General features: G+C 38.9%; 1 protein-coding gene across 1 annotated transcript in view; it reads left to right on the top strand.

Annotated features, from left to right (window-relative positions):
• eys (eyes shut homolog) overlaps positions 1-16,240 on the top strand; it is a 172,694-nt gene that overhangs the window by 58,155 nt on the left and 98,299 nt on the right. Inside the window, exons 9-13 of the mRNA XM_019870330.1 lie at positions 1,754-1,858; positions 4,999-5,135; positions 6,089-6,252; positions 6,395-6,648; positions 8,821-8,925. Of these exons, the coding sequence (XP_019725889.1) occupies positions 1,754-1,858; positions 4,999-5,135; positions 6,089-6,252; positions 6,395-6,648; positions 8,821-8,925 (765 nt within the window). The remainder of the gene's footprint in view (positions 1-1,753; positions 1,859-4,998; positions 5,136-6,088; positions 6,253-6,394; positions 6,649-8,820; positions 8,926-16,240) is intronic.

The following is a 16,240-nucleotide window of genomic DNA, read 5'->3' as shown; positions in this document are numbered from 1 at the left end:
CAAGCCAATCACAGGACACGGAGGACAAACAACACACTTGAAAACCCACATGAGCACAGGGTCATCATGCACACTCTACACAGGAAGGCTTGAGACAAGATTCGATCTGATTTGAACATAGCCAAAGTTGACTCTGAAGCAGACAGACTAGGGTAGTCACAAATACTCCACCGTGGTGCCGTACCTCGACCCGGCCACGTTAAAATGGCAACATTATGACATAACTAATTTACCTTTGCAGTCACAAATGATATGCACTTCCCAGATGTGTAAGATGAAGCAAAGCACGCGGCCGAGTTTGTACCGTATATAAAGAGCTGTAGCATCTACTCTGCTAATGATATTCATTTTGCCATTCTGCTGTTACATGAAAGCACGTCTGTCATGGCAGGATGTTTATTTATTAATTTTTTTTCTTTGCAGTCACAAATGATATGCACTTCCCAGATGTATAAGATGAAGCAAAGCACGCGGCCAAGTTTGTATATAAAGAGCTGTAGCATCCACTCTGCTAATGATATTCATTTTGCCATTCTGCTGTTACATGAAAGCACGTCTGTCATGGCAGGATGTTTATTTATTAATTTTTTTTGTGCCTTCTGTTATTGAAGAGAAGACATTTTGAATTAATAGCCTGCATTGGAAGCACACATCCCCACCCACTGACAGTGGAAGAGGACACGTCTGCTTCCGAGCTTTTGCGGAGCAGTGAAGAACCCATCTCTGTCAAGCAATATTCAACTTTTCTCTGGCTTTTGTATACCTCTTCAACTAGACTAAATAAATATTTTTTTCAAATTGTCCCAATTCACTTGAAGCTGATTTGAACAAAATCAATAACCATTGCAAATGAGTAATGATAAAAGTGCTACGAATAACTACTTGACTCTAGACCATTTTATATAAAATCACAATTAGTGCTGCATTGCAACAAAAGAACAATAACATCAAAACATTACTTGAGCATTAAAATCAGGTAAAAATAAAAAGAGGCAATTCCACTTCCTTAGTCTTTCAAAACTCGCACAATTTAATATTTTTTATTATGCTGCAGATGAAATTTTGGGACATCATAAATATCTGCTTGGAAAGTAACTAACCTCATGTCGAGTGCAAATAGTATCTACCCACCATTTCCCAGGCGGAACTGCTTATATTTAATTATCATGTGTTGCATAACATGTCAATACAGGTAAAAATCTTGATGAGTTGCACTACTTTTGTTTGACATCAGATTACTGATAATAGCAATATTTCAATGTAATGCGATGTAAATCACTTGACAGTTATTTTAGTGGCTATTTTTCTAATCCGGAAATAAGAAGCCAGTCACACTGAAATTCCGCCTTTCCCTCTACGTCATTTTTGTTATTGAAATTTTGTAAAAAAGGAGTCAGATTGTGTATTATTATTGTTATTATTATTAGTAGTAGTAGTAGTAGTAGTAGTAGTAGTAGTAGTAGTAGTAGTAGTAGTAGTAGTAGTAGTAGTAGTAGTAGTTATTATTAGTATTAGTAGTAGTATAAAAAATAGTACTTTGACTCATTCATGGTTGCTATGAATATATACTCTTGATAATGTGTTTAGTGTTACTGATATACTGGAGTATCAATTTAACTTTGCCCAGCGTAATCAAATATTTTCTTGGAACTTTCATTTAAATCAATTTTGTGCAATTTTATTTATTTTTTTAATCACGAATGAACAGACATTTTCTTTGTTTATTTATTTTGGGGTTTTTCTCCCCTCTCAGGAACACACTGTGAGACGGAGATCAACGAGTGTCACTCCAACCCCTGCCGGCACAATGGCATATGCTTTGACCTGGTAGGACACTATGAATGCCAATGTCCCACAGGTATCTAGTTTTTGCCAAGTAGGTCTTTGTGCATAGATATTGCTATTAGCTACGGTGGCAAGCAGTAATACAAACCTTTTGCACTTGTGCATCGTGAATATAGCCTCTGAGTCTTCGCCAGGGACCCTCTGGCCTTTTCAGTGTTCGCAGAAAACCCGCGGTGATTAGCCTTTGCCACGGGCATCCCTCAGCGAAAACACAATTTGCCGGAGGAAATTAAGCTGGGGAAATAGGCATGATTAAATTCTGCATGTATTAAATATATTTTTTTCAGTCACAAAAAGAGTTACTTCTTATTTCACTGTCCCTGTGGAAGATTATGTGGAATCTTATCCCTGATCATTCTGACCGAAAAGATGGGTCATACCTGGACAGATCATCAGTCTTTTTCAACCGTTCACGCTCACATTCAGAACGATGCACAATTTAGTTAGCTTAAGCGTTCGGCTTTAGTTAATTTTTCATGTGGTTTTTGTACTGTGGCATAAAGCAATAGAGATGCCGCATAAGAATAGGTCGAACTTCACGTAGAAAGGCCTGAGATTAGAGAGATTCAAGCATGGTCTCTATTTGAGAAATCAGCGCAAGCCACTCTTCCACTGGGCTACCTCTTTACAGAAATAATTAAAATGTCTTCACTTCTGCATTCGAGGCAGCAATGAAAAGGCTGGAGTGCTCCAGACAACATGTCTCTGTTTAACAATTTTGGCCCATGATTGACAGCAGAAAGAAATCACAAAGCTCATTAACAGAGTCCAATAATGCATTGGAATTGAGCTAATATATCTCGAAACTCCCATCAAAATAATTTTCCATTAATTGCTTATTTTACCTCACCGGCTGAGACCTGAATTTACAATCACAAAATGCAAAGTGATGGAGCCCTCGTGAGGGCTGTGTGTTGTTGGCAGGGCATGGAGAATCTCTGGCAGTTGCTTTTCCCCCTTTAATGAAGCATTTCATCATAGATAGATAGAAAGACACTTTGGGTTGTGTATCATACACCATCATGTTTTGTTTTGTTTCTTAGAAGAATTGACCTTACTGGTAAACACAGAATCCGCTTTAAGTGAAACATGGAATAACCTTTATAAGTTGTCAGGTCCAGAGGTTAGCACACGCATACCGTATGTTAATTCAGTGTGTTCAGGCTTGAACTGTCCATGATGCAGCTCTTCATACTGAAAGGGCCTGAGGTTCATGTGCAAGCTGTACAGAGAAGAAATAATAACAAAACTATCTCAGTTTGGCAAATGTAGTGTCCACAAAAGCCCTCACACATAGAGAGAGAGAGAGAGAGAGAGAGAGAGAGAGAGAGAGAGAGAGAGAGAGAGAGAGAGAGAGAGATTTTTTTTTCCCTCAAAGATATTGCAAAAAACAATGACCTTGCTGGATCTGACCCAAATGTATATCAAATGCTGGCCCCGCTATGACAAGAGTTTCCCCATACATCATGTCTGCGAGTGTCCCCAAAAACCATAACAGTACCTGAAGTGTTCTAAATCAGTTCAATCTCATGGTAGTTGCACAAAAGGTTAAGCCTTTTACTATGTTGGCATTGGCAGTGGTGAATACACACGTGCTCTGTTGGCACAAACGTAACAGAAATACTGTAGGGGTTTTCACTACACCCCATGATTTGCTGAGATATAACTATTTTTCCTTAAATTCAAAAAAATCCTGATGAAACATGCCAAGATTGTGTATTAGTAAATCTTACCAATTCTTAAAAAAACAAAACAAAACAAAAAGAGAAGACTGAGCTGAGACTGGGATGTTATTTAAAACTGCTAGTGTTTGCATAAGACCATGAAACTACAAAGTCCAAATGTAAACAAGAGTAATATGATACAATCCCAAAAAATGGTAACTAAATCTACTGGTTCCCAAACTGTTTCATAGCCTGAAAAAAAGACAACTACAAACAAAACAATTTTGCTATGAATTGCTATTGTGACAGTTTTGTTTGAACAGAGCAGTAAAAATTCCACAGCTAAAACTAATAAATGTTCCCAAAAATTACAACAGTAACAGCTAAATATGAGAATTCCTTTTTTAGAGGTGGTATCTTATCAGTTTATTTCCAAAACTATGGATTTTTGCCGAGCACTGGTCGGGTTTAATGCTCATGTACTTCATGTTGTTATTGAAGGTTAAATCAATAGCTGGCACCCATCAACGTGGCAAAGCCTGTGAGGTCATGAATGATAATTGTCTTTTCAACCACCACAGCTCCATTAAAGACTTCCAGAAGAAATGCATACTGGAGAGGTCCTTAGTGTCCACTGAGTCCGACCAGCATCCCTTTTATTATCGCATCAAGGGTTTCCGAAAAAAATTGGCCTAATGACACATCTCAACATCTCCTGTTTGTAATCTCAGAAAATAAAATCAATACTATACACGTTACTATTTTTATATCGTAAACTTTTCTCGCCTCAAAAAGACTGGATTTTGTTGTTGATGGCTGCTCGCCAAATGCCGCTCACGGCACTGCCAACATAAACTCTTGTCTCGTGGAGGAAAAAAAAAACGTCACTTTTAATGGATGAAATCTGTGACCAATTGTTATACGACGGTAAAATAATGTACCACCCCCGTTGATGAATTGGATTCAGCATATATCAGCCGCCGTCTGCTATCAACCCTAACTCCCTAACACAGACAGAGTTACTCCGCAGGTGGAGGTCCTTTGTTATTCATTGCAAAATATTTTTGAGGAATGTCCTCATGACATAATATGAATTAGGCCTACGTCCACGCTTCATCCATACCAACATCAGGCGTGCATATTTCTGTATTTAAAAATAACACCGCCTATTTTTTTCACCAAACTCCTGCTATTGCCCTTCTTTTTGCTTTCTTTTTTTTCTACAATTAACTTGCCAAGTCAAGTCAACGTGGACAGACCAGACAAATTATTTAACCAGTCAAGCCAATTCATGACTGCAACTTTAACTTTAGAGAACTAGAACAGCTAAGTTCAGTATCCAAAACGATTTAGAGCCATTTAGGTTCAAGAACCATCAAGTGAACAGAACTTAATGGGGCTACAAAGTTTTCCAGTGTACTTCAAGTTGATGGACCAGCCACCCTTCCTGTGACTGATACTCGATATAGTAACTAATCTCGTTTTGCAGGTTTTCTTGGCAAGAATTGTGAATTGGACATAGACGCTTGTGAACTAAACAGCCCATGTCCACCAAAGACTCTGTGTGTGGATCTCGCTGATGGTCTAAAATATACCTGCCGTTTGCCCTGCCCTTCAAGCCTTCAGGTGGGTCAAATTTCTTCTGTGGTTGGCTACAGCAGCACTCTCCAACAGTAATTAGCATCTCTGCCTTGTCTTGCCGTGTCTTAGTCTCTCAGATGATCCGTGGTAGCTGGCATGGGTGACCACTTAATTGATAATGGACTAGCGGCCAGCCGGCCAGACTCCAATGGCAATGTGTGAAATACACATGAATAATATCAAGTCATTTGGAAATTATTTGTGATATTTACAATATGCAGGTACCCGATATCATTCCCTGTTCTCAAAGTATTGTGTAAATTAGTGGTTAGGATTCCTGGTTTTTATTCAGGTGGCCCGGGTATGAGAATTAAAATTTTAGGTGTCTGAGCTTTAAGGAAGGTTGAAAACATGGAAATGTTGTGTTTTCTCTGCTCCCTAAGAACTGTCATGTCAAAGTGACTTTGAGCAAGGCATCAGACATGTACAGGTAATAAGAGAAACAGATTTGAAAAGAGAATTCCATCTGTGGTGAGCAATATTGTAAAATTAAAAAAATTCAAAAGGCATGGATGGTGTGGAACTGTTCTTTTGATGTGACGGGTTTTAGGCAATGGATGGACTGCAAAAAGTATGTAAACCTTATTAATACGCTATGGCGTGCATCCTTCTTTTTTTCCCTAATTTTGCGAGAGGGCTCTCGAGAGCTTTTGCCCTCTCTGGTCATTGATCTTGTCTTGAAAGACATGATTTAGATGCAACATAAAATAGCAAGTGAATACAGTATAAAGCACGGATCAATATTCATGAGAATCATATCCCAGTAATGAGGCTCATTCTCAGGCTGCCAGGAAGAAGAAATGATTAGAAGTTATATTGTGAAATAATGACAAGATTCCTGACCTGGGCAATGTAAGACATTATATATAATACAAGATAAAGTTCTTTCATGTTTTCAGATGTCATATCTACCTAACCAGCCCATCTTCTTTCAGCAGCCATGTGCCAATGGAGGCCGCTGTGTGTTGAATAACGGCAAGAGCTACACCTGTATCTGCAGGCCTGGCTGGTCGGGCCATAACTGTCGCACAAATGTCAATGATTGTGTTCAACATTGGTGTCAAAATGGTGCCACTTGTGTGGATGAAATTGACGGTTATAGGTGAGTGTTTGCATCCACCGTCACCTTTGCGATGCCCCGCTACTTCAGTGTCAAAGCTATGACATTTGCCGCCTCTGTCATAGTTAATTAAAGCAGTTCGTCATAAACGATGCAGCCGTAAGGAATTCTCATATCTTTCCAGCTGCCTTTGTCCCATTGGATTCTCTGGCTCCTTCTGTGAAAAGGACGTTGATTACTGTGTGGACCACAGCTGCTCTGAACATGGGATTTGCGTGGGTCAGCGGTGGAATTTCACCTGTCGTTGCGCTCTTGGATATGAAGGGGCCCTGTGCGAACTGGAAACAAATGAATGTGACATCTTGCCTTGTGCAAACGGGGCCACGTGTGAGGATCTCGTCGGTGACTATCGATGCCACTGTTCCACGGGCTTTGAGGGTAAGACATTTACCAAAAAAAAAAAAAGAATCATTTTCCTCTTCAGCCTCTGATTTATGGATAGCCAGATGGAATTTTATTGGATATAAAACATATCTTCAGTGTTTTGTTATTTAACTGTAAATTGATTACCGTGTGACAAGAGGCAGTCTGGTGAGTTTGGGTCAATGTGCAAATGTTTTCCTATTTGCCACATTATAGTATTGAATAAAAATACATCATAAATTACATCCATCATAAATTACATCTGTAGTTTCGCGACTGTAGATGTATGTTTAAAGTTTGGAGAGGTTTTCGCAGACTTGTTCAGAATCTTTATGTCTGAGGGAGGACAAACAGTACTTAATATAATTTGCAGATGTCCCCCTTGTGGGACCAATGAAGGTTATCTTAATGTACTGATCGGATAGTTCAAGCTCACAATGCCATCAATACATTGCATTTTTTTCTCCATAGCATTAAAATCTGTGTCCTGTAATTTGTCCTCCAATTCCTCCATTTTCTACGCCGCGTGGCCTGTTCAGGGTCACAGGAAGCTGGAGCCTATCCCAGCTAACTGTGGGCTATAGGCAGAGCTACCACCCTGGTTTGTTTGCCAGTTAATCACATAAGACTGACTGCCATTCAGATTCACATGCACACTATCAGCGCGTGGGAACAGAACACACACTGCCAGCACAGAAGTCAGGCAAGTGAACTATTACACTAACAGTGACCTCATAATTCGTCAATAATTTTGACACCCGTTTGGACCTCATGTTTGTCGATTGGACTAAAATGACACCTTTACCACTGAACTTTCCTCTTTGCCGTCTTAATAAAATGTACTCATAACTGGGGCAGTTTTTTTTTTCACTACGACAGTACATACAGGACGACAGTGGATTACATTATGTCCAAAAAAAAAAATCCAAATATTACATGGGCATGCAAGGTTTTCGTCATCCAGCAAAATGAAGGAATTATACTATATGTGTGGTATAAAAGCCTGGTTCGACTAACTAATATTTTGTTATCGATTTACTGTATTAGGGCGATTGGACTAAAATGACACCTTTACCACTGAACTTTCCTCTTTGCCGTCTTAATAAAATTTACTCATAACTGGGGCAGTTTTTTTTTTGTTCACTACAACAGTACATACAGGACCACAGTGGATTACATTATGTCCAAAAAAAAAAATCCAAATATTACATGGGCATGCAAGGTTTTCGTCATCCAGCAAAATGAAGGAATTATACTACAGTATATGGGTAGTATAAAAGCCTGGTTTGACTAACTAATATTTTGTTATTGATTTACTGTATTAGGACTTAAAATAGAAAGGTAATACATGCATGTTTTAGACACTTAGCGAACATACCGGTAATGTAAAAGTAACAACAATGTAATGTTGCGCAATGGATCGGTCCAGGAAACATAACTGTCGCAAAAGGTGTAAAGTGTGCCTCCTGCATGTGGACATGACCTGATTTATACTCAGCGCCTGCCTCAATTCGGTGAAAATCATACAGTACAATGAATCGTGTCCTCACCTCCACTTGTCCATGCATGGGGCCATGATGGGCAAATTACAATTACATTTAGTGGACGAGAAGAAGCGTACAGCCTGAGGATGTGTCCAATGAACTCCCCTTCTCAGTGGTCTGAAATATCACCAGAGGCGAAAGTGAGAGGAGCTTTAAATGTGTCAGTAATGATTTAGTTTAATTCCAATACCAACTCTTGCCCAGAGGTTAGTCATTTTGAGATTACTGAATTGATGCATCTTGTGTACACAAGATGCATGCTGAATTTGAATACGTATATTTCTAATTAGATTTCCAGCCAGTGTGAGATGAGGTAATAGCCCACCTTTTTCCCTAGGCTGGCGATAATAGAGGTAATGGTTGCGAAAACATTCATATTAGAATACATGTGATTGTAATGTTGTTAAAACAACACAAACCCATTTCGGACTATAATTTCGTCAGGTGTTTACTATCGTGATTGCGTGGCATAATGCTGTTACCGGAACCACGTCTATTATATAAACTGTACTACCATCTTTACAAAGGCAGACTTTTAGTCTGGTGAATGTTAACAATGTTGATCATTAGCAGCCGATGTGAGTTCAAGCCCATTTAAGGTTGGACTTTAATTTTAATGTATCTATCCATCTTCATCCCACAGGAAGGAGATGCAAAGAGAATGTGAACGATTGCTGGTCACAGCCTTGTCTCAATAGTGGCTTGTGTATGGATCTGATAAATGACTACATTTGTCATTGTCCTCTTGGTAAGTGCCAACTAGATGTGTATTGTTATTGATTGTGTTTACAAAAATACAATGCTATTAATTATGCCTCCACAACGTTGTCTGCCATGAATGAATGTTTTATGTTTGGGGGCTTTTTTCCCCCCATCTGTACTCATTTCTTCAATGGTCATAGTCACTGTCATATCACGAGTCACGTGGGTTTTGGCAAGTTGCTTTATGTGGAAATTGTGACTTAGGTGTACAGGGAAATAACACGGGCAACATGATGAATATGAAATATGTCGCCGTGATTAAAATGCATTGGTCGATTGCCAGTCAATGGCCAAGGTCACTGTGGCCAACAATGTGTGAATTACCTTCCTTCCGGCATTGCGTGAATGGATGAATGAAGAATGAACGGCAGATAAAACAATATATATGGCCACCCAAAAGAGCAGGATGGTTTTACAAATATGTCGAAAGACAATGTTGTCTGCATATCATTTTTGTTCAAGAATATAAAGTCAGAATTTCTCATCTAAACTGTCTAAATACACTGAATAGAAATACGGTAATACCAATTTTGTTTTTTTGCAAGGAAAAACATTTTTTTAACCCGGATTTAAAAGCATTTATATTCTGGGCTGACTTTAGTCAGTATTTTTTAATGGGTTAGAATCTGATTTTTGAAACGTATTCAACAATCTATTCTCCTTTGTCGAGATAATCCATCCATCTCACAAATGTGGCATGCTATGTATCAAGATGATAATTAAACCGTATGATTATTGCACAGGTGTGCCTTCGGCGGCCCACTCTAAAACGTGCAGTTTCTATCACAATACTGTTGCCCTTGAAAGGAAGGTTTATTTCTCAACCCTATGATGTCTCTAAAGGCATTTCAGACAATTTGGCAGTACATCCAACCTGCCTTACAGCCTTTCATAACAACAGCACAGGACCTCCGCCTCCAGCATCTTCAAATTGAAGATTGTCTGAGACCAACCATCTGGACAGCTGCTGCAATCATCATTTTGCATAACAAAAGAATTTTTTATGCAAACTGTCAGAAACCGTCACGGGGATGCTCAACCGAATGCTCGTTGTCTTCATCGGCTTGTCAGCATGACTGCAGTTTGTTGCTGTAACTTACGTGAGTGGGCCAATGCTCACATTGATGGTGCCTGGCACTTTGGAGAGCTGTTCTCTTCACGACTGAATCCCGGTTTTCACTGTACAGGGCGATTGTCAAATAGTGAGTTTGGCGTCATCTGGGTGATGACTTTGTAAATAATGTAGATTGAAGTAACTGTGGTGGAGGGTTATTATGGATGGTGTAGATGAACATAGCCACATTTTATTGATGGCATTTTGGTTACTGCACAGACCTACTGTGACCAGATTCCGAAATGCCCGCTAACACAGATTTAGAAGAAAATAAAGTATTTTGATTTGTTTCCAGAGAAAGATTTAAAGTAACAAAATAGTTTCAAGCGGGCCTTTACACCTCCGTGTTTTGCGAATGAATGTGACACTCTTTGTGACCACATTTGGAAACCAACGTGACTAAATCCTCTTCTTTCGCTTCAAATATAAGTTTTTCTTGTACCCATTTCCCTTTCGCCATTTCTCAACCACCCCTTGCGTTAAAACTGGATTACTGTGTGTAATATCTTCCATAACAAGTGTCTGTAATCAGCCCATAGCAGAAGGCTGTTTTGCATTCTTCGGTAAGCAGCTGATTTGACGGCTCCTTCTGGCAATAAAATATTTAATCACCACTTGATTGCACAAGTCGCATTTCTGCTTCCAGCGCTGTTCGGCATTTTGAGTCCAATGTCATGTTCAGTTATAAGCAGTTCATGTAAAAAAAAAATATTAGAAAATAAAATACCTCCTTACATGTGTGACACATTTAGGTTTGGCGTTTACATGTGTTCTTGTTTTATCAATTCAATGTTCTTACTGCGTTTGTTGTCATTGTACGCTTTGTTCCCGGAATTGCATGCTACTGGACAATCAATGGATTGTCATTAAAACATTAACCAGCTTCAACCCTGCATGGTACCTTTTACATGGTGTGTTTATGACATTAGAGAGAGAACAAATCCATCATTGTGGATTATCTGCTCCTACTAATTTCCTGCATTTTCCCAGAAATTAGATTTAAACAGAAAACAGAACACCAATGTGTGAGTAAAGCTTCCATTACTGTTTTATTACATGGACAGATTTATAGACAGGTGTTTTTAATGGGCTCATCTTTTTTCAGAAACCCAATAAATGGTGGTGTGGGTTGGTGGGGATGGGGGGGACATGTTCAGTCGGCCTTGTTCGCGTCTTCCTGAGAAGTCAGACCACGTGGCTATCGTTTCCTGAGTCGTTTCATTTAATGAATTAACCTGGCTTGCGCATGAATTTCTTCCTAGATTATATAGTAGTTTACTATTGTACAGCGTATAAAAGTTGACTGTCGTGTTGACAAGAACATTAAAATGACCAATGTAGCTTTTTCAGGGTGAAGTCAAATTGATTAGGCATATGACTGAAACAAGCATACATTTCAGATCACCTTTTCTCATTGAATTCTGGGACAGGTACTTGCATCATGAAGGGGGTCACCATGCCCTGATTGTTGCCACTTACCCATCCAAAACACTTCTGTTCCAAAACTGCTAAAATTGTTGAATGGATCGTAAAATGCATCCGAGATTGTGCAAACATGTCTTCATTTATTGCATTCACATTCAATATCATTGATGCGAACACGTGGGGTGATAAACAAGGCCAAAATCTCTCTAAGTGGAGGTAATAAACAGCAACAGCAGTCTCAGTGGTCACGTGGAAACTGATATACGGCCATCAATGTTAATCTTTCCCACCAGCAGATGTATAGTGAGCCCCGTGGATGGTATTAAAATAGCTGTTAAAATGTGCTGACTTGAAGCACTTGAGACACTAAAAGCGGAATGTCAGTGCATGTTGACCTTTAAGGGACGTAACAAACAACATGGTACGTCTTTTTGGCAGTTTCAAATTTTTAGAAACAGATGGATGAAATTGGGTGCTTACAATCGAGTATAACTGCTTGTCAGACTGAACAGGGTGTTCCATTTGATGATTGTGACACTGGAAATGTGACATTCCTTCATGCAACATTAACTGCCTAGTGAATTGCATGCGCAATTGGTTATTAAGCACTTTCGGAACACTCTGTTGGGGGCAATAGTTGGCCATTACCTTGTCTAGGTCATATATAACGTTGGGAATAAGGCTGATAGAAGGTCAAATGGTTACGTGAGATACACCTACCCAAACATGCATTGTGACTTTAATGTCAGAAAAGTGCACAATGTGAAGCTCAGACAGTATGTTTGAAGAAACACACAGTTGTTTGGTCCAATCATATCCGATTTTGTTGTTTAAGATGTCAGTAGTTCAGTGATTTTGTCTGAAACCGAAATACAGTATATGTGATGTCGTCTAAGTGTTACCCTTCTTTTTTCCGACGAGCATCCCCATCGGCTTGTGTTTTATTTACACGAATAGATGTTGGCTTGTATCAGTGGCATGCAGATGTCCTTTTGGTGCTGTCGATGAATGTGATCTCCATCAGAGTGATGAGTTGGGTCACTGTCAATGAGACACTCAATTACCATACTGCATACATAGCAACTACATTGCAAGGGAAGAATCAATAATGCATAAATGTGCTAAAAGGTTGTCTTCGCCCTATAAAATACAGAGCCATAAACACGTGGATGTCGCATTATTTTTTTTTTTCCCCATGTTCTTTGAATTTTAATTGTCAATGCTATTCTCATTTCAGGGTTCAAGGGCAAAGACTGCTCCATAGATATTGACCTTTGCTCTTTTGGGATGTGCACTGAACATACAGTATTGTGCACGGAAACAAAGGATGGGCAAAACGTGTTTTGCTTATGTGAAAGAGGTATGCAAAGACCTTTGAGGGAAATGATGCACTTAGAACATGAAGGTCTTCTTGATTATGTAAAAATAAAAAAATAAAAGTGTGTGTGTGTATATATCAATATATTTAATAAAAATTAAATGTTTCCTGGTACTAATGCTAAGCAAAGCCCAGCCGGATGTCAAAATAACGGGACCTCAAAAAGTTTTTGCGTTCAGTTTCCATGTAGTTCTCCTTCAGTAGATGTATGGTGCTCTATCGCTTTGTGAGCAGTTGTGTTGCCAGCCGTATTTTTTGGGGGGTTTTTTTGGACGATGGTCCACTTCAGTCATGTTTGGCTACACCCCTTAGTGTGCAGCGGGCCTAATTCAAAATGTGTCCCTATATGAATTTTCTTTTTGGCTTCACTTTACATATGGACAATGTAAATTAAAGAGCCTGTAGGTAGGCGTATTAATTACACTTTAGCTGTGTACCATACTGTATAATTTCAGACCCAATTAGCACAAATTAATGCTCACAGGGTTTGTGTGTGCATACGTGGCATTCTTTGCATACATCTATATTTATTCAGATCTCTTGCCTATCAAAAGATTATATTTCCGCCTTCTCTACTCTATTTAGTAAAAGTTCATGCTACCAAATCAATGACTGAGCGACTTCATTACGCCCTTTTCACGTATGCTGGGCATATGTCAAAATGAAGGAGTGTGAGTGATTTCTTATGTAAATGAAAGCAACTCACCGCGAGCTGCTGTCCCACGTCTCCTCTCAAGGGCACACTCTAAAATCTTGCCTTGCCTTGGATGTTTCAGGTGGGCGAAATTGGCATTCATATTATCGAATGCTTGCCAGCTTAATTTGTTGCAAAACCTGTTTCTCATATCCTCCGTTGTCACATTTTGGATTTGTGTTCTTCAACTAAATAATGTCGATTATAGAGTATGTGGAAAGATGAATGAAATGGATATTAGTGTATCAACATCAGTCTAAAACTCGTAACGCTTTTTAATAAGATTGCCAAATCAAAAGTGGTGCAATACTGTGAATACAATAGTACCACAAATGCATACATAAAAATACACACCAACTTCTTGTATTTAATTGTGTGTGTGTGTGTGTGTGTGTGTGTGTGTGTGCGTGCGTGCGTGCGTGCGTGCGTGCGTGCGTGTGTGTGGGTGGGGGGGGCCGGGGGGTTAAACATGTGTGCACGTGTGTGTAAGAGTTTATATACGTGCCGTCATGCATAGATTGACTTTGATCTTAAAACCGGCCTCGTTTAATCCGATAAATGACTTACACTTACTTATTTGACATGATTTAATCATCCAGTGAGCCGGGTGCATACAGTCGTCTGTGCGCCTGGCAATCTTTTGGAATCGATGCTTGACTTAGAAGTCAAACAAAGATAAGTTAGTCTGGATCATCTGTAAAATAAAACCAGGATTCCAATAACATGCTTTTTTTTTTGTTTGGTTGTTTTTGACATGTTGCAGGGTTTGGAGGGTCATTGTGTGAAGTCAATCTCAACGAGTGTGAGTCAAAGCCATGCCAAAATAATGGCGCTTGTGTGGATGGCACTGACCTGTATCATTGCTTCTGCTCGGAAGGTAACGCCGAATGCGACTAGAAATATATATATATACTGTGTGGTTGTGGATGGCCACAATGTACCACTACACACATCCTCGAATAATGCATATAATGCACACTGCCTGCATCATGAATTATACAATACAATAGATACCGGTATTTATTTATATCGCGCTTTCATAACAGCTGCAGCTTTACAGAACCGTTAACATCAAATCACAAAAATAATATAACAGAACATATAGCATAAACCATGGACAGGCATACAATTGGAAATCCTATTCCTGCATACGCTTTATTGTTTGAGGCAGTTCTACATGAAAGAGGAGAGAATCAAAGTCTCCTTTCACCAGTGGATCAGAGACATGATTTACTGACATAGGTGAAGGAAGAATGTATTATCTGGAATAATAATATTTAAATGAAGTTTGTAAGCTTGCTGTCATCAAGTCTAATAACAAAAGGTCACAGTTAATAGCATGTGGAAAGCAGAATAAGAGGAATTTCAACGTCAATGCTAGGTTTACATTTTGTTCTCAGCGGCCACAACAATCATGTTTAAAGATGAATTGGAATGGACGTGCGACACTGCGGGGGAGCAGGAGTGGCTAACCTGACTGGCCATGATCGCCGTGGATGCCAGACCAGATTTTCAAAAATTTGCAACGCTGTGATTGCCAAAGTGGGGAGTGGGAAGAGAAAAAGACTCAATGTATTTCCCTCATGGTGCTTTCAAGTTGAAAAACATTCTGGAGTATTGTACCATGATTTGGCTGGGTCGAAGCGAGCGAGCATCACAGCAAGACGCTTTACGGGCCCGGCGTCATAATGGCTTTTTGCATTTGTTTACAGTCTGACACTGAAAGTGTGGTCAGGGAAGGGGTATGAAATCACGTCGGTTGGGGCCCCTCATTCTATTATGTCATTACAATACCATACACAGTTATTTATATCGCGCTTTCACAACAACTGCAGCTGTAACAAAGCGCTAAACAGAACAGTTAACATAACAAAATAATGTCGCTGAACACATAGCATAAGACATGGACAGTCATGCTGTCGTAGCCGCGATTCCTATTGCCCCAAGCATGCTTCAAGGCTGCCTAGTGTCCACATTTCATATATACAGTAGAAAGGCTTTACAAAACATGAATAATGTGTCTGTCCTTGTTCAGAACGTGACGGGCCAGGAGAGAATGTACTGGTGTCCGCGGTAAAGCCTGACAGACATACCGCACTGGAAAACATAATGTAAACCTAACATAACACAACACATTTTTCTCCTAGGCAGACACACAATGTAACATGTCTTGCTATAAGCTATAACCTAAATACTGTATACAGGTAGGTCACATAAATCCATGTGTTGTCAATAATGGCCATAGAGGGACAGTAAATGTTACAAATGTGTTAACATTGTCAAAAGCATTAATGCCGTTTGCAAACCTGATCGCAGCCTTGTAATGCAAACTCACACTTTAAAAAAAAAAAATATATATATATATATATATATATATATATATATATATATATATATATATATATATATATATATATATATATATATATATATATATATATATATATATATATATATATATATATATATAGATACATATATATCTATATCTATGACTAATGATTCCAATAAGCCAATAGTAGATCATTTCTGGAATGACTTTGATATTGCGAGGTAAAAATAACTAATCTGACTCCAGTCTTCCATTTCTGGCTTGGAATATATGTGACTAAAAAAAAATTGCCATGATTATTTTGCTCTTAACCAATTTTTTTTACTTTTTTTTTTTTTTAAGTTTTCAAACAAAATTT

Source organism: Hippocampus comes, unplaced genomic scaffold (genome assembly GCF_001891065.2).
Source record: "Hippocampus comes isolate QL1 unplaced genomic scaffold, H_comes_QL1_v1.1 scaffold76, whole genome shotgun sequence".
Lineage (NCBI taxonomy): Eukaryota > Metazoa > Chordata > Actinopteri > Syngnathiformes > Syngnathidae > Hippocampus > Hippocampus comes.
The sequence above is the reverse complement of the archived record's forward strand: the minus strand, read 5'-3'. Positions and strand labels throughout refer to the sequence as shown.